General features: G+C 46.8%; 1 protein-coding gene across 2 annotated transcripts in view; it reads right to left on the minus strand.

Annotated features, from left to right (window-relative positions):
• PRKAR1B (protein kinase cAMP-dependent type I regulatory subunit beta) overlaps window positions 1-27,767 on the minus strand; it is a 561,069-nt gene that overhangs the window by 296,109 nt on the left and 237,193 nt on the right. For both annotated transcript variants that reach the window (XM_078664907.1, XM_078664906.1), the window contains one exon: window positions 15,362-15,423. In XM_078664907.1, the coding sequence (XP_078521033.1) occupies window positions 15,362-15,423 (62 nt within the window). The remainder of the gene's footprint in view (window positions 1-15,361; window positions 15,424-27,767) is intronic.

Below are 27,767 nucleotides of genomic sequence, written 5' to 3' on the forward strand. Positions count from 1 at the left end.
CAGGGACGGGCCCGTAGCAGTCCTTGTGAACCTGGAAATCGCCGCTAGGTGCACTTTGATGGATGCATGTGCGAGGCCTGATTGCGCAAGGTGCAATAGGTATGGCAGCAGCTGCTGTGGAGTGGTGTGGAAGGGGTGCAAGCCATTATCCACACACCAGGAACAGAATCGCTTCCATTTTAGTGAGTAGGTTTTAGTAGTGCTGTCCGCTCTAGCTTTCGCAAGGACGTCTCTGCACTCTTGCGGGATGTTCAGGTGGCTGAATTCGCGGTATTCAGGAGCCAGGCTGACACCTTCAGAGAGCTCAGATTCGGGTGGAGGACCTGCTCCTGGGACATCGTGAGCAGGGCTGGAAATTGCTGTAGGCGAAGAGGGGGCCGGGCGGAGAGGCGATGAAGGTCCGTGAACCAGTGCTGCCTCGGCCAGGATGGAGCAATTAGGATCAGAGTGCAGGGCTCTGACTTCATCTTCCTGAGAACCCTGGGTATCAGTGGGAATGGCGGAAAGGCGTACGCAAATACGTTGCGCCATGCGATGGAAAATGTATTCCAGAGGGTTCCTGAGTGGTGATGCCTGCTTGCGAAGCTTGGGTATTTGGCGTTCTCTCTGGTGGCAAAGAGATCGATTCGCGGGGTGCCCCACTCCTCGAAGATCTGCTCCAGCACCTCCGTGTCCAGCTCCCATTCGTGGGAAGGAGACCTCTCTCTGCTCAGGGCGTCCGCCAAGACATTGTCCTTGCCCGGGAGGTACTCCGCTTGTAATGTTATTCCATGTTCCAGAAGCCAGTTCCAGACCCTTTGCGATTCTCGCGATAGTGAGATCGAACGCGTCCCCCCCTGTTTGTTCAGGTAGTGCATCGTCGTGGTGTCCGTCCTGACGAGCACTGGAGAGTTGCGAATACGCGGTAGGAACGCCTGGAGAGCCAGGAAGACCGCTCTCAACTCCAGTAGATTGATATGGAGCTTGGTCTCCTGTGTCGTCCACTTGCCGTTGATTTGAAGTTCTTGGAGCACCGCTCCCCACCCTTCCAGGGATGCGTCCGTTGTTATGACGTGTGGTTCTGCAGGGAGGAGGAACGGCAGTCCCCTTGACAGGTGTTTGATTGAACTCCACCATTGTAAGTGGTTGATCATGGGCCGAGTGACGCGTATGCGGTCCTCGAAAGATCCCGTAGCCTGCGTCCATTGCCTTGTGAGTTGCTCTTGGAGAGGGCGCATTTTGAGGCGGCAGTGGGGAATGAGCAGTATGCATGACGACATCATGCCGAGGAGGGACTTGAAGGTGCGGACCGGCAGAGTCTTCCGCGAAGCCACTGATTTGGCCAGGGAGATGAGTTTGACCTTTCTCTCCTGAGAGGGGAAAGCTCTGACGCGTACCGTGTCCAGAGTCGCTCCAAGGAACGTGATGACTTTGGTGGGTTCCAGTGTCGACTTTTCGCGGTTGAGGGTCAAGCCTAGTCGGCAGAAAATATCCAGACAGGCGCTGGAGGATGAGGCTGCGGCGGTCGCGGATGGCGCTTTTACCAACCAGTCGTCCTGGTATGGGAACACCTGGTGGCCCTGTTGACGAAGGAAGGCTGCCACCGGGGATAGGCATTTGGTAAATATCCGTGGGGCAGATTTGAGGCCGAATGGAAGGACACGAAATTGGTAGTGTTGTCCTGCCACCGCAAACCTGAGGAACTTCCTGTGCCCTTTGAGGATAGGAATGTGGTAGTAGGCGTCCTGAAGGTCTAAGGACGTCATGTAGTCTCCTTCCTCCAGGAGACCCAGGATTTCCTGTAAAGTTACCATGCGGAACGATTGTTTCTTTAGGAACACGTTGAGTGCCCTGAGGTCCAGGATTGGCCGCAAATTTTTTCCTTTTTTGTGGATTAGGAAGAAGTGAGAGTAGAAACCTTTCCCCTTGTGGGCCTGTGGAACTCTCTCTATCGCTCCCTTTTGTAACATGGAAGCTATTTCCTGAAGAAGCAACCGTAGGTGCCTGTGGGAGCGTTTGCAGGGTGGTGTCGGTGAGGGAATTGAGACAAATACTAGGGAATGTCCATATTGAATGAGTTGTAGTGCCCACCGATCCTTTGTTATGGTTTGCCAATTTTTCAGAAAGTATGAAAGTTTTCCTCCAATTTGAAAAGAATGCAATGGTGGGTGGGCTACCCATTGAGACGAGTCATTGGCGGTTGCCTGCAGGGCGTTTTTGGTTTTTACCTCTGTAGTTCGACTTGCCGTAGGCAGTCTGGCGCCCCTGTTGGTTTTGCCGCTGTTGGAATTGTGGTTTGTTTTGTGAGTACGAATAGGACGATCTATTTTGGTAGGAACCTCTATATGAAGGTTGTCCTCTTCCTCTGTTGCCACGAAAGGACTGGTTCCGAAATTGCAGGGTACCAAGAGCCTTGGCAGTGTCCGTGTCCTTTTTAATAGTGGTGAGGGCCGCGTCAATTTGTTCACCAAAGAGGTGCTGGCCATCATAAGGCATATCCAGGATTCTAGTTTGTACTTCCTGGCGGAAGGAGGTGGCCTTGAGCCAACCCTGTCGTCTCAGTACTGCAGCACCTGCCAGTTGCCTAAAACCAGTCATGGCCGCGTCAATCGCGCAGTCTATGAGTTCGGAGGCAGACGTTTGGCCTCCCCTTTGAGATCTTCTGGCAGACTAGAAAGGTAGGGTGCAATGTCTGCCCAGAGTTGGCGATTGTAACGGCCCAGAAGCGCAATTGAATTCGCCACTTTCACTGTCATGGCCGACGTGGTAGTGAAGCGTTTGCCAACTGCATCCAGTTTCCTGCCTTCCTTGTCAGGTGGCATCGACAGAGGCGATGCTGGATTTCGCGAGTTCTTCTGTGCCGCTTGAGTCACTACAGAATCTGCCTTGGGGTGACCTGTGAGGCATGCTGGCGCCGAAGATGTTGCCTTGTACTTTTTATCCAGTCTGGGCACCACCACTTGTATAGAAGCTGGTGTTTGCATAAGTTGTTTGCCTTGCTTCCAGATAAAGTCAATGATTGGGATAGATCTGGTTCACTTCTTAGTGGGCTCCTTGAAATCGTAAAGGAAGCATTCAGTCTCTTGTGTTTCCATAGACATATGGAACCTCTTGGCAGCCCTCTCTATGAGATTGTGGAATCCACCGATGTCTGCGGGTGGTGATTCCGAAGACTGTGGTTCTGGAGAGGCCGGAGAATGTGCCACATAGTCCTGGTCTGCATCCGGGTCCGACTCGTCGTCCTGGACTTCACCCTCTTCCTGTTCTCTTTCTTCTTCCTCTTCAGAAGAGAGAACGTCTTGTATCGGCACCTGTACCTTCTCAAGCACCAGTGGAGATGGTTTATGGCGAGGCAAAGGAGCGGGCACCTGTGCAACTGGAAGTGAAGGTGCAGTGGGTTTCTCTGGAAACCTCTCTTTATAATCCTTTATCAGGAACTGGAGATCCGAGACGATGGATGCAGGGAGACACACCATTGGAGTAACTTGTGGCTGGGTGTCGGCCAATTGGTCTACGCGGTCATCCTCTTCCGGCTCCTCATCTGTGGTTTGGCACTTAAGTACCAAGTCTGATGGGCTAGTTGCTTGTACATAGGAGTCCTCATCCGACTCCTGGCCTTGCAGAATACAGGCTGGAGGTAGCTGTTGCACCTTACTGGGCGACGTGAGGACTGGCGTAATCGGCCTTTTTGTGATTTTGACCGTGACATGGCTTACTTGAGGTGGAAAAGCATCCATGGCATGTGATAAGAGTGCAGACTCTTTCCATGGCCCTGTGGTCGTCGACGCTGGAGTCGACGGCTCCGTGTCATGCGCCTTCGTCGACGGTAATTTACCCGTCGTCGGCGGTGTCACTGTCGACAGTGTCTTCGTCGACGCCGTTTTCATCGACGGCAATTTCTCCACCATCGACGGTTTACCCGTCGTCGACGGTTTTCCTGTCGTCGACGGAATGCTCCTCGTCGACGAGGTAGGCTTCGTTGACGGTGTGGTTTTCGTTGACGCCGTCGTCGTCGCTGGCTTTGACGACGGTCTCGTCGTCGACGGTAATATCTTCGTCGTCGACGGAGTGACTGGGATGGTCGACGGCGTAGGTCTACTCGCCGACGATGAAGGTGTCGTCCTCGGCGTCGAATAGGTAGCCGACGATGCCGTCGTCGTCGACACTGTCGTCGTCGACGTCGAGACGGTTTTTTGCGCTGAATAAACCATCGACGATGTCGTCGTCGTCGGTATCAGCTGCTGCTTCCTGGTGGCAGGAAGTTCCTTGCCAGACACTGAGGTCTTGCCCTCAGAGGACTTTTTGGAAGTCTTCATAGGAGGGGTGTCTGAGGGGCTAGGGGAAGAAACCCTTGGCCTCTTCAAGGAAAAATGGGAAATACCAGAGACACTCTCACCTTCCGACACCAAGTCCTCTGTTTTGTCCTTGAGTCTGTTGAGCCAGAGTAGTAGGCGTCCTTCTCGGTCCTTGAGGGTCTTATTCAAGAAGGTCCTACATATCTTGCAGTCCTTGGCCTGATGGTGAGGGTAGAGACAGTATAGACAAGTTTCATGTTTATCCTCAACATGAAGTCTTTTCTTGCTGCAGGAGGAACAGGCCCTAAAAAGACCTTTCTTCTGGCTGTCAGACATGATTATCCAAGTTGAATAAAGTCACTGTTTTGAAGAAAAAGAAGTTTCCTGAGGAGAACTCAGGTGGAGACTCCCTAGCACAACGTGCGGTAGAAAATCTGAGAGACTTGGGCTCCTGACAGGAAGGTTCTAGAAGGAGGTGGTAGCTGATTGGTTGGTTCTCTTTACTTTGGTCCTTTGTATAAAAGGACACAGATAGGCCACCAAGGTGGGACCCTTGGGCCTACCCTGTTTGGTCCTTTTTACATAAGGACGAGGATAGGACACTAAGGTGAGACCCTTAGGCCTATTCTTTTCTATGTATGTCTTAGGACATTACTTTTATATATACCGGAGGCTCCCGTCTCGACGACGGGGAATGATTCAGGCATGTGAATCTATGAAAGACACCCAAATACTGGATAACTAATGTTATTGTGCAAGGGTGGCTGTAATATGCAGCTCTACTGTCACTTCCCAGGGTCGAACAAAGTCTGGTGCCTGGGGATATTCTCAAGGTAATAATAATAATAATAATATCCACATTTGTAAAGCGCACAATCACCCGTTAGGGTCTCTAGGCGCTGGGGGCCGTCGGGAAGAATAAGCAAGCTATTGCCCAGAGTCACATGGTGCTGGGCTAATCTGCCGCCGGTGCCGGGGATCGAACCGTGATCCCCAGATTCCGGAGTCAGTCGCCCTGGCCGCGGCGCCACACCTCTTCCTCAAGTAATCTGCAGTTAGAAGTATTCATCAGAATATGGTTTTTTTCTTTACTGTCTTCCTGGTAATAAAGAACAAACTCAATCTAAGACTCCTTTCATTTAAAATACAAAACAAAAAAATAAACATTGGATATGTTCACAAGGGAAAGGGTTGTGGTACCAAAGGGGATTCTAAATGGACATGAATACCATTTACATCAGTTAATTATATGCACATCAAATAAGAGTTAAATTGTATGAGAATGGTGTCCAGAGTTCTGAAATTCACTAAAATCGCTTATTGGAAAACAGCTGATATTGATAGTTCTAGGGTGCCTCTTATAATTTAGGCCAGATCTAAAAAGTCCAAAACTAACAGGAGATCATGGACAACCCAGAGCTCCTCTTGGTAATTTAACCTGGAAATACGACATTTGTGGCAAATTTAGTGGATAATGCATAATGTATTAAGTGAAAGTAGGTTCTGCTCAAGGTAAATTGGAGCACCACACCTACTTCTAAAAGGGTGATATTCAACACTCTATGCGTCACTCTATACATGGAGCGCTCAGAAATCAGTTAACTCAAGAGATTTATGAGAATGTAACCAATAGTTTCCAACAACGAGAGGCTTTCTCTCGCCCAATCAGTGCTGCAACCTTTGACTGTTACAATAGGTATGCCACCATTCCCACTTTGTTTATGTTGAAAACATAGTTATTTTGATATAATCCTTCATTAAAAGAACATACAGCCCTGTAGTGACTTTCACAAAATCCTATATACTGATCTCACCAATACTGGACAATCATTTAAATAATTTCATGAGGCCCTTTTAGGCAACAGGTAGATAGTGTGCCAGTTGACTGATAATCGGCAAATAGCGTGCCAGCTGACTGTCCCTATCTAGCTCGGTGTGGATGGCACTGTGCTTAAAATCGTTGCCAGAAAAACAAAGAGGGTGGCGTTTGTGTGTGCAGAAAGACAAGATGTACGTGAAATTGTCGGTGAATTATAATAGGACTGAAATTTCACTAAAAATAATTAAGAGCTCTTCTGAATAAGAATAAAGAATCGGGGAGTCCTTGGGAGATGGACATTACCATTAGTCAAGATAGTTCTTGCTGAACTAAATCAAACTCTCCGCAATCTCACCACTCCCAGTCAAGTGATAAGATATTTCATCTTAGAGCTTTTCTAGAATCCCATTCAGACTTAACCCCCCACCCATTCACACTTTTGACCCATGCATCTACTACATTCATTGCTGAATGCAACTCACAGTTCATCTTGTCTCTACTTCCAGCTGAGACCCTCTCACATCCACAGGTGCTAAACAGTTAGCAACACCATTTATTTACTTCCCTGGCGTAACCAAAACAATAAAAACGCAATAAAAGAAGTCAACTAATTGCCCAGCAATACAATGAACAACAAACTCTGCTTCACTGTTCATAACCAATTGCACCGATGTAATATGATCTAAGGTATTCACATAGGGTACGTGCCAAAGAAATATTGAAAATAAATGCACCCACTCTAAAAGGCCATTACCTCTCTTCCAATTACTGCAAATCTGCATTTGTTCTCAAGCAAAACTCATAAAGCATATGCTGTTTATTTCACAATCTTGCAAGTAAAACAGTATACAGTCTGCGTTCTTTTTTGGATAGAACAACAATCAAATATATTTTAGCTTTTACACTGTGACACCAAAGCAAGTGCCTGCGACATCAATTCCACAATATTCTGCGGATACCTTAGTTACATATTTAAATCCCTTGGGAGTAAGTTTCTAACAACATTATCTAATTTAATTAAAAACATAGACTAAAAAGGCAAAAACTCTATAAGCTCCTTTAAGGCTCTCTAGCTATCTTTATTAGTGCCTCCAACTTCAACACTGCTTTCCCTAAACTAACCTTTGTCACTTTCTCTTCTGGAGAGAGAAAAGAAGCCAGGCAAGTAATCTGATACACCATTATCTGCCACATGTCCTTAAGAATACTTGAACTTCTCCTCGACCAATAGTTTTCTCAACATTTGTTCAAGATCTGGCTCAGTTTTGATACTAATCAGGAGGTCATCCTGACAAAATGTCTCACCAAAGACGTTCTGCATCCCCTTCTAAAACATGATCAAGACGTGCATCAACAAAATATGTATTATTCAATAGGTGCGGTGAAAGAAGTAAGATCTACAAATCTTAGGGTGTAACACTATTTTACGGTTAGCATATGAGGTCAAGTGTCAACAACCATTCAAAACCCAACATGGTCAATGCCTCAAGCAGAAGATGCCTGTCTATAGATGGCCAAGTTAAGATCGCACAGGTTCACACAATCCTAATTCCCCATCTACACTGCTTGCCACCAACACAGAAAAAATCTACCTAAAATGGTTGTAATATTTCTATAACATACGCACAACACAACTTACACTTTGAAAGCTCACAGACAATGAAAGCAATGCTGCATATTTTGCAAACCCTGGGCACAAGAGATTCCTTTACCAAAATATGATGGCGAAAAAACCCGAGGCTGCAATATGTCAACATAGCTGCCTAACGAACAAGTTACTTACCTTCAATAACGCTTTTTCTGGTGGATACAGTATCTGCCTGTGGATTCCTACCCTTTTGAATTACCCCTGCACCAGCATTCCAAGGAAACTTTTTTCATAGCTCTCCCATGTCGACGAGGGTGTCACAATAGCACGGCTCCGCACACGACTCCGTATGATGTCACCGGAGTCATAAGAAGACCTTGGCCGCGTGCTGATGTCAGTTCCACCCATTTTTTCTGTGCCTTCGAGGCGAACGGGTGAACCAACAACATTTCGCAAATATACACACTATATATTATACACGGTATATAAATTAAATAAGAAGGAAAACAGGAAAAGCTAAAGCTAAGATATTTCCTAGCGGCAAGCCTCATAGCAAAGCAAATGACATGGAAGTACAAGCATGTCATGCACAAAAACCCTTTCGGTATACGTAGGTAGACAACGGGGAGGAGGGTGGGTCATTGAAGAATCCACAGGCAGATACTGTATCCACCAGAAAAAGTGATACCGAAGGTAAGTAACTTGTTATTCTGATGGATACATCTTCCTGTGGATTCCTCACCTTTTGAATTGATTCCCCAAGCAGTCCCTCTCCCAATGGAGGGTGTCTACCCACTCATACCAAAAAAAGGTCTGCAGCACAGAACGTGCAAAATGGCGGTGCCTCCTCACCTCTGAATCCAAGCAATGCTTTGCGAAAGTGTGGAGGGAGGCCCATGTTGCAGCCTTACAGTACCACAGGGACACCACTAGCCAAAGCTGAAGAAGAAGGCTTTGCCCTAGTAGAATGAGCTCTCATACCTTCAGGCGGCTCCGTCTTGGCCAAGGCATAGCATATTTTGATGCACAAGATGATTTATCTGAAAAGCGTTCTCTTATGGAAAGCTTTGCCTTTCATTCGTCCCAAGTAACCAACGAAGAGCTGGTCATCCAGCCTCAAGTCCTTGCTTCTGTCCAAGTAGAAGCTGACCGCCCTTTTAGGATCCAGGTGGTAAAGTCTCCCCTCCTCTTTGGGAGGGGGAGGGGGAGGATAGAAAGTGGGTAAAGTGATGGACTGCCCTAGATGAAAAGGTGTAACTACGTTAGGCAGGAAAGCAGCTCTGGTCCTAAGAACCATTGTGTAAAAGGAGGCTTAAAACTAAGAGCCTGAAGCTCACTTACCCTCCTGGCAGAGGTAATAGCAATTAGAAAAACAGTCTTGAATGTGAGAAGTCTCAAATGGCAACTATGAAGAGGCTCAAAAGGAGAACCCATCAGGAAAGTCAGAACCTAATTAAAGTCCCACTGAGGCATAATGAAGGGAGTGGGATGAAATGAATTAGTGAGGCTCCTAATGAACTTCATAACTATGGGAGACTTGAACAACGAAGGCTGGTCTGGCAAACAAAGGAAGGCAGATAAAGCCGAAAAGTAACCCTTAACGGTAACCACAGCACAACCTTGCTGGGCAAAGGAAAGTGAAAAGCTAAGCACATCAGATAAACGGGCCTTCAAGGGATCAATCAACATGTTCCCACACCACTTCACAAATCTGGCCCATCTCCAGAAATAAACAGAGTGTCTTCTGGACGATAAAATAACGTCCACCACATCCGGTAGGAGAGAGAAAGAACTCAGGTGGCCCCGTTCAATCTCCAGGCATGAAGGTGCAGGCTCTGGAGGTGGGGGTGTAGAATATGCCCCTGCGACTGCGAGAGGAGGTCTGCCCTGAGAGGGAGACAGAGCGGAGGGTGCAATGAGAACTGAAGAGGTCTGTGTACCACACCCTTCTTGCCACCCCCTTCTTGGGCCCGGCCTTGGCAAATCTTCCTCCGAACCCGTGGAATCAAGGAGATATGGGAGGAAACTCGTAAAGAAACTGCGAGCCCCAGTGTAGCTGAAACGCGTCCATCAATGCTCCCTGCAACGGATATTGGAAACTGCAAAACGACGGACAGTGTGCATTCTCCTGAGTGGCAAACAGGTCCAACCGAGGAAACCTCCACATCCTGAAAATGGAGCGGACCACCTCCGGAGGGAGATGCCACTCATGATCGGCCGAGTACTGCCGACTGAGACTGTCCACACGCACATTTAGCACTCCTGCCAGATGATTCGCAATCACGCAAATCCAATGGTCCTGAGTCCAGGACCAGAGCCGCAGAGGCAATACGACCCTACTCCTCCCTGCTTGTTGATGTACCACATCGCAGTGGTGTTGTCCGTTAGGACAAGAACTGACCGACCACAAAGGGAGGGAAGAAAGGCGTTGAGAGCTAAATGTATTGCCCGCAATTCTAGAAGTTTGATGTGATACAATCTTTCCTCTGGAGACCAAAGGCTTTTGATGTTCAGATCCCTCAGAAGAGCTACCTACCCCAGAGTGGAGGCATCCATTATCACTGTGGCCACCGGTGGAAGAGGCTGAAACGGCTTCCCTTGAGACAGATTGCCAGAAACAGTCCACCCTAACCGATCCGCCGTAGTGTCTCTGGAGATTCTTACCACCTCCCTGGGATCTCTGTTGTGCTGAAACCACTGCCTGCGGAGGCACCACTGAAGTGCCCTCATATGGCAGCATGCATGGTCGACCAACAGTATGCAGGAAGCGAACAGACCGAGCAGGCGTAAGACCTTTAGGACTGGAACTTCCACCCCTTCCTTAAACAACGGAATCATAACCTGGATATTGAAGATCCTCTGAGGAGGTGGGAAAGCACGATTCACAGTAGTGTCCAGTAATGCCCCTATGAACAGCTTGCGCTGGGAGGACACCACGTTAGATTTGGGTACATTTATCAAGTAACCCAAGTCGAACAACAGCCAAGCTGTTACCTGTAGATGATGCAGCATCAGAAACTTAGCCTTGAGCAGCCAGTCGTCCAGATAGGGGAATACCGGAATACCCAACCTACTGCGATAAACTGTAACCACCGCCATCACCTTTACTACAGAAATTGGATAGTAGTGTTCCCTAAGGAAATGTCTGCACAATTCAACAACTACAATTATATTTTATACAACTAGTAAAGCGTGACACAATTATTGTAAAGCACAACGTATATATAAATATCGGGTGCTAAATCTGCATCAAGCACCTACTACCCAGAAGTGCTGTTGGAACCCACAAACTGTGAAAACCATATAGCAACAAAAACAAAATTGAGGCTACCCAAGCACACCTTATTAGTCTCTTTTAAATTCCAACAAAGTGATCATTCATCCAGGGTCAATAAACCGTCTACTGGACAATAGGACAAAGTGTAGCAGACATAGTCCTCAGATTCAAAGATTCAGATGATTCAGAAATAAGTTCTTTGTCAATCTTCTTATGATTTCATCAATTCTTTATTGGAAAAAATAATCATATATAAAATCTCCCAGCACGTGATTCGCCAACACGCGTTTCGTCTTGCACTAAGACTTTTTCAAGGCATAGGTACTGGTGGAGAGTGTCAAAAGAAGAATAGACGCTTTTTCGGTCTACTTGTCTGGACCCCACTGGAGAAGTCCTCACCGGTTCCCCATAAGAAATCTGAATGTGTATGGTAGAGGGTGTAAGTACAATTCCCACGGTGGTCTGCTTAAAATCACACAGACCGTCACACTATGGTCAAGCAGGGGAGGAGCCCGCCCCAACTATGTGGGTGAGCTAGCCCAAAGTCAGACTTGAATTTTTTTTCCAAACCGGCAAAAGTCACGGCGTAATTTCAAAAATAAGAGCAGATTACGCATTACCAGGTTTCATATTAAAAAATGACATATCTAAATTTCAAATGATATAATTAATGTAAATTGAACCCAGAAAAGCTGCAAATTGGTAGTAAATTGGATGTATTGATTTGTATCGAAAGGGCTATCTGGTACCACAACCTTGATAAGTTGCGATCAGAAATCAGTGTAGCGTGAGAACCCACCACTCCGGATCCGTCAAAAGCAAGGAATCGCCATCACCTTTGTGAATACTCGCGGTGCAGCAGTAAATCCGAACGGATAGACACCAAATTCGTAGTGTTGGGATCCCACCATAAAACGGAGATACTTCTGATGCGACGTCAGGATGGGGATGTGGAAATACGCATCCTGCAAATCGATTGACATCATCCAATCTTCCTGCTGCAGCGCCAGAAGAACCTGAGCTAGGGTCAACATCTTGAACTTCTCCTGTTTGAGGTAAAAATTCAAGACCCTAAGGTCTAGGATCGGTCTTAATCACCCGTCCTTTTTGGGGATCAGGAAATATCAGCAGTAATACCCCTGACCCATTTCCTGCTCCGGAACCACCTCCATCGCACCTTTCTGAAGCAAGGCCAGGACCTCTTGCTGAAGAAGCAGCAGATGGTCCTCCGAACACCAGCCCTTGTGAGGAGGGTAAGGTGGGGGAAACTCCTGGAAAGGAAGGGCATACCCATTTTCTACAAGATTCAAAACCCAAAGATCTGATGTAACAGATTTTTTGTAGAAAATGGGACAACGCCCTCCTACAGGACCAACATGATCCAGGATGGGGGATCTTGAGCTGCTTTCCTGTGGAACTGGTGACAGTAGAGGAGAAGAAGATTGTTGCCGAGCAGTTCCCCGCCTCTTCCCTTCCCTCCGTACAACTTGTGCAGGGGGTTCTACTGCTACTGCTACTGCTGCTGCTGCTGCTGCTGCTGCTGCTGTTGTTGCTGAAGGCCTCGAAAGGAAACCACCTTTCCAAAATCACGAAACCTCCTGTGACCGTAGACCCTAGGCTGAGGCTGCAGGCCTAAGGATCTCGTAGTAGCCCTGCTATCCTTGAAGAGTTGCAGAGCAGAATCCTCCTTTGTCCCAAAGAGCCTGGATCCATCGAAAGGAAGATCAAGCAGAGCGGCCTGCATACCCAGAGAAAACCCCGAACCTCTCAAGCAAGCGTGCCTCCTGGTAGCCACCGAAAAGCCCATCACCCTAGCGACTGAGTCCGCTGTATCTAGACCTGACTGAATCACCTGACAAGCTGCCACCTGTGTATCAGTCAATACCTCCAGAAAGTGCACTCGTACATCATCAGGCAGTTTAGGAGCCACCTCTTAGGCCATCAAAGCATGGATATATTTTCCAACAAGCATGTGGCGTTTATAGATTTTAAGGCCATACTTGCCAAGGAGAACACCTTTATGGCTGATTGCTCAAGCTTTTTTAGAATCCCCAAACCCCAGGGTGGTGAGGAAGGATCTCGCCGACTGTTTGGATGAACATGAAGCTTGAACCACCAAGCTCTCTGGAGAAGGTTGGGAGGTTAGAAAAGCCAGATCCTCCAGAGCAGGCTTATTGCGTCTTGCAACCGTTCTTGAAACTGCCGGGGCAGAAAAAGGCTTCTGCCACACCTCTAGAATCAGCTTTGTTAAAGCCTCATTAAATGGAAGTAAAGGCTCAACCAATGAAGACAGAGAATGCAAAACTTCAGTTAGAATATTAGACCTGACCTCAGCTGTGGGCAACTGCAGATCTAACAGGTCAGCAGCCTTCCTGATGACAGTATGATAAGGAGCCACGTCCTGAGGAGGCATTGCCTTTGGGAAGAGAGCTCCCACTCCGGGGAAGTGTCCAAGCTACTGGCCTCCTAAAGACCTTCGAAGTCATCCACAGGCTCGAGGATTTCCCCCTCTTCAGCTTCTTCCTGTTGTCCCTGGTACTCCTCTTCTTCCAGCAGCCTCTGAGCCTCCCTCCTGGAGCGCATCTTTGGGATCAGAGTAGACAGCGCCAGGAGCGGCACCAGTGACATCAGCGCCGAAGGAGGACCCTCAGTAGTGGTCAGCGGTGCTGCTCTAAGCCGGCAAGGCATTGGCCCAAAACCAGATGGCGCTGGAGACTGCAGAATCGGTGTCGAGAATCTCGGCCCTGGGAGATGCCATGATGGTGTCATCGGCATGAAGGGCACAAATCGTGCATGGGCATATTGCTGGGGGTTCCCCAAGTTGTATGCAAGCGGTCCCACTGGGCCTGCTGGCGCGCCGGATGGGTGAACTGCCTTGGCAAACATGCCAAACATCACATTGAGAATATGCGATGGATCCACACCCAGAAAAGGTGGGTGAGGATCTGGAGCCGTCTGGTCTGGATCCAACCGAGGCCGATAGGTCGGTTGAGGCTGCGGTGCCGCTGAGACGAGGCCAGGGCAGGCGAAGCCGGAGGAGATAGAGATGACTCGCTGGGCACCGGCGAATCTCTTGGAGCCGGAGAATGGACCAGAGAAGGAGAGTGCTAAGGCGAGATGTCATCTTTACAATGAACCAAAGAACCCAACCTCGTAGACTTACCTTTTGAGGACCGACGCCCCGACCCATTGTTGACGTTTCTTTTTGTGCTTCTTTGACGACCTTGAGGTGTGCAGGGTCGTCGACTTGGATCTTTTGTGGCCTCCTTTCTCGCCCAGGCCATGAATGCTTCACCTCTTGCTCCTTGAGTGCCTTCGGATTCAACCTCCGGCAAGACGAACATCCTTTGACGTCGTGATCCGATGACAAGCCCCAAAGACAATCTTCGTGGGGGTCCGTGAGGGACATTTGACCCCCACATTCCCTACAAGGCTTGAACCTTGACTTCTTTTCTGTAGCCAATGCACTGCTACTCCACAGATAGAAACTGAAACAAAGTAATATTCCTAAGGAAATGGAGAGGCCCAGAAAAACGTACGCGTCTATGGCATGGAAAAAAGAGAACTGATGTCAGCATGCCAACGAGGTCTTCTTACGGCTCCAGTGACGTCATACGGAGTCGCGAGAGGTTTTGTGCTATTGTGACGTCTTCGTCGATGTGGGAGAGCTATGAAAAAAGTTTCAGTGTAATGCTGGCACAGGGGTAATTCAAAATGTGAGGAATCAAAAGGTGAGAATCCACAGGCAGATGTTTCCATCAGAAAATTCCTCTCCTCCCGCAAAGTAGTTGAGAACTATCTGGCTTCAGCACCTTCCTTAGAGCACTTTGATGCCACCGCCATTACTTGAATCATAAACAATTGATAAGTTGATCTAACATTACAATTCGATTTTGCCCAAGATTTTATCCCAAATGCTCCTTGGGTCAATATGCATAGTATTCCACTTGACCTAAAAGCAAGTGGAGCAGGTGACGAAATACGAGGAACAAACCAGGAATAATCAGAGGGATCAGGAGCAGAATTGCAGATTCCCCTAGTAATTCCTCACTTCTTACAGGACTTTCACGGTCTCTGCCATGACTACACCCTTCCTCACACACCCTTAGCAATTACCAATACACTTGATATTGTTATTCTGGCGGCAAGCTGGCCAAATGGTAAAATGAAATCTACAGCTCCTACTAAACATTTAGTTGGTGAAAGTTTTGGTTTATAACAAACAGATAATAGCAGAACTACTAACTATGTACTAACTATGTAAATAGGTTACATGCCTTAGGTTCCATACTCCAAACACTTCAAAAAATATAAACACACCTGCATCTGGGCCCTTAAAAAAATATTTAATATAACAAATGGCATACTATTTCTATTATTTAAATAACGTTTTAAAAAGTTACCTTGTTGTATGACAGTTTCTCCAGCAATGTGTGTAACAGGAAACATAGCATCAAATATGTCACTGTAAACAAAATAAACATAGGATGACAAATTATTACCCACAATTGCATGCTGTGACACTCTCCACATAAATTTAAGTTAAACTGTTCTTGAGGGTTTTAGACACTATGGCAGTCATTAATATAGCCTTATGTAAATATGTAATGGGTAGCAAAAAATCCGAAACAATGCCTTAATTATACAGACCTTAAATTGTGAAGACTATTATGCAAAAAACCTTCATCACATTACTGTACTCTCAAAAGATAACTAAAAATGATACATGATCTTATTTAAATGAAATATCACAATTGTGTGATATATCCCATCCTCAGTGAGAGTGCATGGTATCAAGGTCAGCAAACAAGTCGACAGAATAAATAAATAGACCTGAAAACCAGCGGGTGGCGATAAAGTGTTAGAACAGATGGTTCTTTGGTGCATACAATGGGATGCCTTGATTAACTGACTGACTGATAATTTGTAAAGTGTGTGATTACCAGCAATGAGGTGTCGTGGTGCTATGAGAACCTGCATAGACATTGTCTATAGACTGAATACAGAGTTTTACGCTTCTTCTGGAAGTCCAAAAAAGAGGAGGGAAGAGAATTCCAAACTTTGGCAGAATGGACCACAAAGGAACTACCACCACCCTTCACCTATTTAGATCTTGGAATCTGTACGGAGATAAGATGAATGGAGGTTGGGGAAATATACCTGTGTTTCCTTAAGGCCATGATGGGGTGGGCTGCTGTGTTCTGGATAGCCTGAAGGCAAACTTCAGGGGTCAGGGCTGATACAGCAACCACTTGGACTACTGTCTTATGAAAAGAAAAGGGCAAACACAGAAGTAATGTTTGGAGCCTTCAAAAGAAAATAATCTGGCGATGGATGCCTTTGTGAAGGGAGACATCCGAGTCAAAGATCAATCCAAGATTCTGAGAAGCAAGAACCTAAGAAGGAGATGGCCCAGGTTGGCAGGCCTGTTGAGCCCAGATTAAGGGTGGCCCGATGCTGAGGACATCTGTTTTTAGGGGAATTAAGGCTTAAAGAGATGGTAATTATCAATGCCACAGTGGTCAAGAGGCAGGCGCTAAATTGAGTGAAGTGACAAAATGTCTCCATTTTGTATCAGGATCAGCTGTGTGTCATCAGCTTATGGTTATGAGAAAAAAAATCATTCAAAGGAGTGCATCCATGTAACAAGAGAGGATACATAGAGAATGAATACAGTGGGGCTGATGGAGGAGCCTGGGATACACTGCAAGTGGTAAGGGGAAGAGAAACAAGTTGGGTACACTCTGTGAGAAAAAAAGAGAACAAATCTAATAAACGGCTGCCCAACCCTGCTTCCACTAAAAGGGAAATCGAAGGAGGGTGGGAAACCATATTAAAGGTAACAGACAGATTCAAATCCCCCGACAACAATTCATCAACTGATTTACATGGATTGGAGTCACACAAACAAAACCAAAATAAATAGATGAGGCAAGTCTCATGTATTTGAAGGTCAGCATATGTTGCAAAGACCCCGACATATTTAATGTCTTGTTGTAGATAGTTTTAGGGTGGGTGTTTGCTGAACCAACAAGGTAGTAATCCATATTATTTAGTATGCCCATAATACCTCTCCTGTCAAAGTACTAGGTTTTAAAGTAGATGTCTTCTTGGTATGTTTATCGTCACTTAATTGCAAGACATAACAAATTCGCTTTTTGCTCGAAAACACAGTGAGATAAATCAAACGCCTGCAGTTAGAGCACCAATAGCGCTTCCAGGTACGGGAATATACATAGAGAGAGACAGAAAGTGGGTCCAAAAATTTTACTTTTTGGTTAATGAAACACAACTGTTTCTTTTTATTATGTAAGGTAGTTTCAAAGTTTGAGTTTTAGAACTAGAAAGTGACTTTAGATAAGCTTGGCATAAAGACTTTTTGGTGTGGGACAATTGTGTGGTGAGGTTGGCAGAATTTAGTAATTTACATCGTTACGGTAATCAAGAACTGTTTAAATCAAGGCCTAGTGTAATAGGAGCTGTAATAGGTGCTATGTGGAGGGGTAAGAACGTTTCTTATCTATGTTGTACTGTTGTTGTCATTTAAGTTATGAAAACAATCACGCTTAAAAAAATTTTATGAAAGAACTGTTCCAAATTAACTTTTGTAAATAACAGTGAGCAAATTATAATAGTTATGAGTAAATACAGGACCTTCTTAAAATTGTATAATTAATGAAGCTCCAGCAATGTTTTTATGCAAACCTCGACAATGGAAAAGGATTTTCAATGTTCTACTGATTTTCGATAAACTGGGATCCATGTGTAGAATTCATTACTTCAATCGTATTGTATCAAAACCTTTATTTCGGCTACAAAAGTAACCATAAAAGTACAACGCATACATAACAAATAAGAACTTAAAACATTCCCTTTTCATAGTACATCAGAAAATATAAACTAATAAGAATATCAAATGTATAAAATGACCAAATAACTTGCAAAAAATATATTACAATAAGATGAACCTCACTCTCGTCTCTCAGACTAAAAAAACCAAGACCAGACCCAAAATGTACATCTATCAGAATGAACAAACACCATTAAGATGCTCATAATTAAAATAACATTGAGTTCCTTTTTGCAAAGGCACATTTTAAAAAGAAACAGATGCTGGCAGAAAGAGAGGGTGAATTTAGCAGTTCTAAATACACCAAAGCATCACCACATCTAATTCTGCTCGTTCTTAGTATAGGGATTAAAAAACTTTTAGTAACAGCAATATAGAAGTGACAAAAAAGGATAAAAAAGGAGCAAGTTCTGAGGGAATAACACATCACATGGGCAAATTAAGACTTTACAGGGATCAAATTGGCCAAGGGGGAAACCGAGGTGCAACCTCACAAAACCAGGTCTGAATCTGGTTAAAAGCAGTCTGTCCCAGGAACTATCCATCCATTCTTGGTATGGCTCCAATGTTGGTAGTGGTTGGCTCTTCGCATAGTCCCTGACAGTGACTTTTACCATCTTAGTCTCCTCCCTAAGTCAATGTCTGAAAGACTTAAAGGTCTTCTTGACCCAAGTTAGGTCAGCATTAGACATAGCACAGGGGCGAGAAAAGAGGTCTGGCTACCCCAGGTTGGACAATTCTGCTCTAATATAATGAAACTACAAGACTTTCAGGTCTTGTTCACTTGATAAACAGTCGAGGATAACCTCCCTAGTAAAACCAGCATGCGGGTTCGCCCAGATGACACACCACAGACCGGGGGGTGGTGGACACAATCCTCCCAAAGCATCACCACATCTAATTCTGCTCGTTCTTAGTATAGGGATTAAAAAACTTTTAGTAACAGCAATATAGAAGTGACAAAAAAGGATAAAAAAGGAGCAAGTTCTGAGGGAATAACACATCACATGGGCAAATTAAGACTTTACAGGGATCAAATTGGCCAAGGGGGAAACCGAGGTGCAACCTCACAAAACCAGGTCTGAATCTGGTTAAAAGCAGTCTGTCCCAGGAACTATCCATCCATTCTTGGTATGGCTCCAATGTTGGTAGTGGTTGGCTCTTCGCATAGTCCCTGACAGTGACTTTTACCATCTTAGTCTCCTCCCTAAGTCAATGTCTGAAAGACTTAAAGGTCTTCTTGACCCAAGTTAGGTCAGCATTAGACATAGCACAGGGGCGAGAAAAGAGGTCTGGCTACCCCAGGTTGGACAATTCTGCTCTAATATAATGAAACTACAAGACTTTCAGGTCTTGTTCACTTGATAAACAGTCGAGGATAACCTCCCTAGTAAAACCAGCATGCGGGTTCGCCCAGATGACACACCACAGACCGGGGGGTGGTGGACACAATCCTCCACATAGTCAACCCCAAGCTTTTGGTGTACGATAAAGATTGAAACAAGTGGGAGGCACACCCAGCAAACGCATCAACATCCTGTTCTGTTCTACCTGGAAGGTGGTAGAATTCGAGTATCCACATAAGCCAGCCCCAAGTCCTGAAATAGTGTGTTTAGGCTACTTAGGGTTCCAGCAGTAGGGGTTAAGCCTAGGACATTTATATCGAAGAGAAATAAAACTGGACTCTTCCATGATCGCTGTTGGACTTGTGCCTTTTGGCAGGTTCACCCCTGAACTTTTTGCCTTTTAATATGACATGATGTTAGTTGATTTGTGGTCTCTGCGCACTTTAGCACTGTGGCCCATTGTAAAATGTGTGCGCTCTCTGAGTGCGTGTGGTGAGATTGGTCTGCCCTCCCATAGGAATGAATGGGGGATATGTGTGTCCATGGTGATTCCTGAAGTGAGAGGAGTGCAGGGGCGAGTTTGGTATGTCCGAACTCGTGAGGTTAAATTCTGCGCGACGGTGTGCGCAGATTTTATGTGACTAGAGGAGAAGTGCCAAGTTGGCATTGCTGTGTGCAGTGAATGTGAATTGACTGTCTGGCTTGTGAGTGACAGGAGCTGGCTGGTGTGCTTGGCTCCAGGAGCCAGGATGGGTCTGCCCAGTGGTGAATAGGGAGATCTGCATGTAGATGGGAGGGAGGAGTTGCACCTGGGACCTGAATAGGGCTGGGCCTTCCCTCCACAATGCTGGCTCCACCCCCTGTGGTGCGTCTGATGTCCCTGGCCTGTCCTGTGAATAGAGGAGAGGAGCTGAGCAAAACAAAGCGCTCAAGTGCTTCTGAATCAGTTGTAACTGGGTCCCTCCTAGCCCTGTGCTGTGTCACAAAGGGAGTGTTGTGTATAAAAGAAGGGTCTGTGACCCCATTAAAATGTTTTTGTTCTGTGCTCGAATCTACCAGGGGCGTGCTGCTGCTGGGGCCCAGGGAAAGGCTTGCCTCCCTGGGCCCTGCCCTGCCCCTGGATGCCTGGAGGGCTTCTTGGGACCCTCCTACTTTTCTTCATTATTTCCAGGACCCCAGATAGACTTTTGGGGCTCCCCCAGCACCTTTTGAGTGCTGGCTTTGTTTTTGGGGCACCTAGCTCCTCCTGCGCTGCATTTCCCTGAGGGAGTGCTTTGTTGTGGCCCTGCAGCTCTGGGCTGCAATCCTCTGCGAGAGATTCCCGACATGGGGACTCCCCTGCCCTGTGCTGCCTTCCTTGCGGGTGCCCACCCCGCTTATTTAATTATTTTTGTGCACAAGTGCCCACTCTGCGTCTTCGTTTTTCAAGGGTGTCCACCCCGCTTATGAGAGCCCTAGCGGGTGCCCACACCGCATACTACCTTTATTTTTTATTCGATCGCCGAGGGAGCCTACCCCTCATTACCGCCCGAGATTGCCGCTGCTGCCGCCCAGCCGCCCGGAATTCAGGGAGGCTGCCTGCGACGTGGGCAGGGCCTGCGGCTGGGCCGACGGAAGCAGGAAGCAGTGCGAGTGTTGCGGGGCTCCCATGAGCTGGAGGGGGCCCCGGAAAAGGAGTAACCCGGAGCCGCAAGTGCTCCCTGCCTTGAGTCTTGGTCCCGAGATGGGGGACCGGGTGAAGAAGGGCACCGCCTCCGGAAAGAAGAGTCCGGAGCAGGATTCCCAGCGGGGCTCCGATAATGAAGACAGAGCCCCGCATGTTGCCCGTTGAGTAGTGCCAAGGAGGGCGTGGCAGCCTTGCGGGAAGTCGGGAGTCCCCGTGGGTGGGGGCTCCCTGTGGCCAGTGTGGTGCCTTGTGAGGCAGAGCACGGGACCCCCCCGGCTTTTGAGCGGGCCCGCCGCTCCAACGTGATGGGCATAGTGAAATTAAAAGAAATTTCAGAGTGGCCTCGTCCTGCAGCGGGCCGCTCCAACGTGGCATGTTTATTTGAGAAGCCCCGGTGGGGCCATGGATATTTAAAAGGGTACAGAGAGGCCCATGTCTTCCCCCATGGCAGGCCTCAGTGTTTGGGGGCAAGTTATTTTCTACAGTGGCGCAGAGTTGTTTTAGGGGCCAGTTGTGTGCTCCAACGCTGTGCATAGTATTGCCAGAGCCTAGATGGCTCCAACCTTTGGCGCAGTTTATCCCAAGGGCCAGTGAGAGCCCATGCTGCATTTGTAACTTTTACAGCTGCCCAGCAAGTAGTGGGCAGCTGCACCGTTTAGGCGCAATTAGAGTGAAAGTCCCTGAGAGGGACAGAAGTGGCACCGAGGTGCCAGGCCTTCCACAGCTGCGCAGCACTTAGTGCCGGCTGCACCGTTTAGGCCGCCCTGTTGTTGTTCTCAGCTGCCCAGCAAGTAGTGGGCAGCTGCAACGTTTAGGTTTTGTGCAGTGGCACAACCTTGACCTTCACTGTCTAGGCAGTAGCCCTGACTTTGGGACATAGGGTGTTTGAGCCCCCTTTTTAGATGGCCAGGGGGATTACTACATTCATCGGGTGCCAGGCCCTAATGTGATTTATGTGCTAATGCTATGGGTGCTAGGAAATATATTGTGTATAGTATGTTTTACGCACCCTATTTGATACTTCTAAATATGGTTTATGATTATAAGGTTGTTTTACCTATTTTGGTTTGTGTTAGGGAGATTATACTTCCCTGTGTGATTTACGCCCCTAGTGTGAGTTATACTTAGGTGGTTAGGGTCTAATGTATTTAGACTTGTGGGATACTGTGCATAATGTAGTTTATGTCAAAGACTGATGCAAAGTACAGTGATTACCAGTGTTGACTGGTTGTACGTTTTATGATCTATTTTACTTTTACCAAGTTCACCTTGTGATGGTTCTGACAGTGGTCCATGTGGCCCTTTTAAAAATTGCCCCGTGACAGATGGCACAGTGTACATAATGCGATTACTATTCTAATGTGTTTCCTTTTGTGGGGGGTTTGGGATGTTGTTGCTGGTGGGTGCGTGCGCAAATGCTTTACACGTTGCCTCTGGGATAAGCCTTACTGCTCGTGCCATGCTTCCAAGGGGGTGAGCAGGGGTTATCTTTGGAGTGTAACTCCCTTGCCCTAACTAGAGTGGTGGTCTCTGCCTGGCTTTGGCACAAGCCTCAGCCAACCAGAGATCCCATTTCTAACAGTCGCCCATTTACTTTAATGTTGCGCACTACTTTTTCTTTTGCTTTTTTTCTAAATTTCCTGCTCATGATCCCTACTTATAGCTCCAAGCTCTGCCCCATCCTTCCCACTTTCAATTCACCTGTTGTCTGCATTGCCCTTAGCCCCTTCCTCATCTCCTCATGCTGTCCAAGTTGAAAATTCCACACGCCCGCTCCCCTCCTGTTGTCACTGTGAAGCGCGTCCGAGCCTCAGGCAAGTTGAACATGAGGCGACATCACAGCGTGCACTCCCTGCTTCCCGCTTTCAATTCAATGTTGGCTATCTCAACGTGTTCTCGGTCACAGCGCGCAATGGCCCCTCCTCCTGTCTGGGCATCGCAGCCTCAGAGTTCCTTCAGGTTGTCCATCTTTACAACTTGTTAATGTATTGCCTAGGTTGCCTGTATTGCTACAGGGAGGCTGGGCGCTTTAATGCACGGTGTTAAACTTTTAGGTACATAGGCGCCACACTTCATTTCAAATCTCACCTAGTGCTTCTTCTGTCGTTGTTGCTTACTCACCCTCACCCCCACCCCTCCCATCATTGCTTGAATGTTCCACCTGCCCCTCCTCTCTTTTCTGCTTCTTTAACTACCTTCCATCCAGGACATCAAGACCCTCTCCAGCAAAGCTGTATTACATGGAAAAATCATGGAAGTCGACTACTCAGTTCCAAAAAACGTATGGTAAATACACACCTCTTAATTCCATTAAAATGAACACACGGGCTTCCTTCTTTCTACACACCTCTCCCTTCCAGGCGTGCAATACACACAATGCAGGTCTCTGCGTCTATTGTTGTACTCTGACGTTAAACATGCCGGGGTGTAATAAGACATGCTCTTTCGGAGTGCCACAGGCTCCTCAAGTTTTTAAAAGTATTGCATGCATCAAGCTCATTTTTCTAAAGGTTGCTTCAAAGAAATGCCATTTAAAGTTGCTTAGTAAGGAAAATGCTACTTACCAATGTGCACCTGTTCTTGGTCTGTAGAGCTGTAGATTCATATACTGTGCATAGATTGCCATCTGGCGTTGAGCTCGGATGTTTGCAGTTTGTTTTTATTCGAAGAAGTCTTTGTAGTCACGAGATAAGTGACTCCTCCTTACGATGAAAGTGCGCATGGGCATCGACTCCATACCCAGATTGTTTTCGCCATAAGGAGTGATGATGGAGTTAGTAAGAAATAGAAAGAGATGTCCATGTGTGATGTATCTAATTAATATAACACTGCAGCAGATAAAGGTACCCGGGGAAGCGAGTGGGTGTATATGAATCTACAGCTCTACGTGCCAAGAACAGATGCATACTGGTAAGTAGCATTTTCCGGTTGAGGCATATGAGCAGTAGGTCATATACTGTGCATAGACTATACAGCAGTTTTGTTTGTGGCGGTGGCTAACCAGTATCTGTTGCAGTGGTTTGAAAGAGTGTTCTTAAGACAGCCTGGCCCACACTAGCTTGTTGTTTTGCTTGCAGATCTACATAATGGTGTTTTGTAAATGTGACCGTCCACCAGGACCCTGAGATATTTTCTGTGAGCTGGATAAATGGGAATATGGAAGTAGGCGTCCTTTAAATCCAGAGTGGAAAGAAAGTCGCCTTGTTGAAGCAATGGGAGCACCTGTTGGAGGGTGACCATGTGGAAGTGATCTAACTGAATATAGAGGTTTAGTGGTCTGAGGTCCAGTATTGGTCTGAGAGAGCTGTCCTTTTTTGGAATTAGGGTATATAGAGAGTAAATACCTGTGCTCTGATAAGGCAAGGGGACTGGTTCTAATGCATGTTTTTGTAACAGGGAGAGAACCTCTTGGTTTAGAAGAGTCAGATGTTGTGATGATATTGGATGTTGTCTGGGAGGGATATTTGGGGAAGTGGAGGTGAGCTCTAGACAATAACCATACTGGATAATTTGTCTTACCCGCTTTTCTGTTGTGATGAAGTTCCAGATAAGTAGGAACTGTGAGAGACACATGAGTGGAATGGTCTGGGGTAGTGAAGGGAAGTCACTGCTTGGTGTTAGGGGAATTGCAGGTGTTGTTATCTCTGGCTCTTCCCCTATTATTGTTCCCTCTGTATCCTCCCCGAAAATATCCTTTGGGGGCAGTAGATTGATTGGGGCTTTTGTAAGATGAGATGGGATTTTCTGATGACATTGTTTTGGAGCCACCCCTGTAAAAGGAGCGGCGAAAGGAACCCCTTGTCTCCAATGAAGTATCGACTGCAGGTCCGAAAAGATTATCTTGATCGAAGGGCTGATTGAGTATGGTGGTTTGAAATTCTTGCTTGAATCCAGAGATTCGAAGCCAAGCGTGCCTAAGCAGTAATATGCTGGTGTTAATGGCATGCGATGCTGTATCAGCCGCATCTAGGGCGCATTTTATGGCAGTGTTAGTTATCAGTTTGCCCTCTTGAATGAGCTCATTGGCCTTGTTTTTGTGTTCCTCTGGTAAGTACTGCATTAGTTTTTCCAGCTTGTCATAGTGAGCTCTGTCATAGCGTGCTAGGAGAGCTTGAGCATTCGCAATGCGCCAATGGTTAGCAGCCTGTGACGCAATTCTTTTCCCTGGAGCGTCTATAAGCTTTGACTCCGGAGGAGGGGCATCACCTGTAGCTTGGGAATTAGCCCTCTTACGTGCGTTAGACACAACAAGAGACTAAAAGTACCTGGCCTTTGATATACACTGGGTCTGTGGGAGCTGTTTTATATTTTTGATCCACCCTTGGTGTAAGTATTCAGGCTCTACCAGGGTCTTTGAATAGTTCTGTCATGTGTTTTAACAAGCCTTTTAGCATAGGCAGGGTGTGGGTGGATTTTTGTGAGGGTGCAAATGTTTCCACAAAGAAGTCCTCTTCTAGGGGATCAGTGTGTAGTTCTACCCCATGGTAGTGAGCAGCCCTATTAATAATTTGTGCAAAACCAATGTTATCATCAGGTGTTGATGGCCTGGAAGGATATAGATTAGGGTCATTGTGTAGATCTGGATCTTGATCACAGACATCCCATGGGTCTGGGTCCTGTGGTATGTTATGGTCGTCATCATCCCCTAGTGTATCCCCATCCCCAACAGCATCAGCATCCTGTGGCACAGGTTTGTGTGTAGGTGATGGTGAGTTTGCTGGTGAGATAAATAAGTTAGGATCAGGAGGAGGAAGAGAGGGAGGTATATAAGGGGGAGAAGGGTTAGTACCCATGTGCTTGCGTTTGAGAGGTATTGTAGGATCCTCTGGAAGGTCTAGTTTCCGTTGCTTAGGAGGTTTGACCAGACATTTGCAAGAGTTTGCAAGAGTCAATATGCAGTGTTTTCTGCTTTGGATCCAAAGATTCTAGAAAAGAAAGGTCTTTGAGTGCTGTGTCTTGTTTCGGCGTCAGAAGCTCGGCCGTAGAGTGTTCCTTAACGGGCTTAAGCTGTGAAGGTTTTGTAGGTGTTTTCGACTCCGAAATCTTTGGTGAGGGAGTTTTCGGATCCGAGATTTTCTTCAGCTCCGAAGCTTTCGGTTTGTCCTGTTTCGGTTCCGAAGCTTTCGGTCTGTTCTGTTTTGGCCCCGAAATTTGTCTTTTGGTTGCTTCGGTGCCGGGGTTTTCGGCATTGAAGGTGTCTTCGGTGCCGGCATTGAAGTGTGGGGTACCGGCTCGGTTTTAGGCTTCGGTGCCAAAGGTGTATGTTCGGTGCAAGAATGGGGCAGACTCGAGCCCAAGTCGGAAGGCTTTTGTTTCAGTTTCATGGCGGGTCCGAGGGCGGGGCGTCTGAAGTATGTTCACGGTGCTGACCTGAGCCGGAGGGTGAAGATGTGACCGGAGCCTTAGGTTTGGGTTTGGTGGCGGGCTGGGTGGTGGTACTCACGGTCCGCTGAGCCGGGGTGATGGTCTGCTCGTCTTCCTCTGAGTCGTCGGCTTCGGAGACAGAGATATCCTCTTCTGCAGGTTGGAGTTCTGGATGGACGTTCAAACCAACTCCGAAGATGTCTGGAATCGAGCTGCTGCCGCAGGATATTTTGTGTAGTCGAGCCCGACAATCACAGTTGGTTTTCTTCTACCGGAACGATGTACAGGCCTCACAGTGCCTTTCACCGGGCTTGGGGGAGAGGCAGAGGCAGAGGTTACACACTTGGTGTAAGTCTGTGTGTGGGAATTTAGCCCACACCAGGGGCATTTTTTAAACGGAGTCCGTTCCATCGACGGCCGTCGTGGTCGGCACGGGTAAACCAACGGCCCGCGTCGAAGCTCTTGGTCGAAGATTATTTGAAGTTGGAGGATGCGCATCGAAAGGGGAACGTGATTAAGAACAATACTGTTGAGCGGTGAAGGACTGCACATCGAAGGGGGTTCGCAGACGATACCGACCCAGAACGCAGCAAATCACATCCGAACCCGATGGCGGAAAAAAACTATCTGGGGATGGAGTTGATGCCCAAGAGCACTATCACCGTAAGGAAGAGTCATCTATCTCGTGACTACAAAGACTTCTTCAAACAAAAACAAACTGCAAACATCCGAGCCCAACACCAGATGGTGATCTATGCATAGTATATGATCTACAGCTCATTTGCCTCGAACATATATTTTTCAAGTTGCAGTATTTGTGTGTACATATTATTTTTAAACCAGACACTAACCAATGTAGGTTATCGTGCTTATGCATGCATTTTCATATAATATAGGAGCATTCTGGTAACATTATGACTAGCATGCGTGTGTTCAATTTTGGAAACGGTTATACAGTTTTAGCCACAGTCAGAAATACAAGTGGCACTTACAGTTCGTTGCATAAAATCCCAGCAGAAGTTAAGATTTTTGCACAAAGGAGAGTTGTGTAGAGCTTTGCATTCTTCACAATATTAGCACTACTGCAAGAAATGCAGTGAGTTTATGTGAAAACATGTTTGCCCATTCCTCTTCGCTGATGACTTGCTGCTTCGGCATCTTTGCTTTTGCACAATGCTTTAGCTCTCTTAATGGACCCAGATTCTTGAGTTGCTGGGCCCACCTGGCTTTGTTGGCCTCTAATGTTGTCTTCACAACAAAAGCCCCAAAAAACGTATGCAGAGGAGGGGGATTTTGCACTCCCATAATATCTTCCAGGGCAGGGATTCCTGGGCTCAGTGACCTTTTGGGGTTCTTAGGGGAAAAGACACTGAAGCACAGGTGCAGCACGGACTTTTGAAAGAACTATCTTTCTTCACCACCCCAAACATGCAAGCAGTTTTTGAAACTCCATTCTAACGGCCCCCCATAATTATGGCATGCTGGCTGGTACTACTCATTTGAATGAAATAACCCTTTTTCATGGCAGATGCACCACAACATATTTTTAACTCATACTGCACGCTTCCTTAAGGTTATAGATG

Source organism: Lissotriton helveticus, chromosome 10 (genome assembly GCF_964261635.1).
Source record: "Lissotriton helveticus chromosome 10, aLisHel1.1, whole genome shotgun sequence".
NCBI lineage: Eukaryota > Metazoa > Chordata > Amphibia > Caudata > Salamandridae > Lissotriton > Lissotriton helveticus.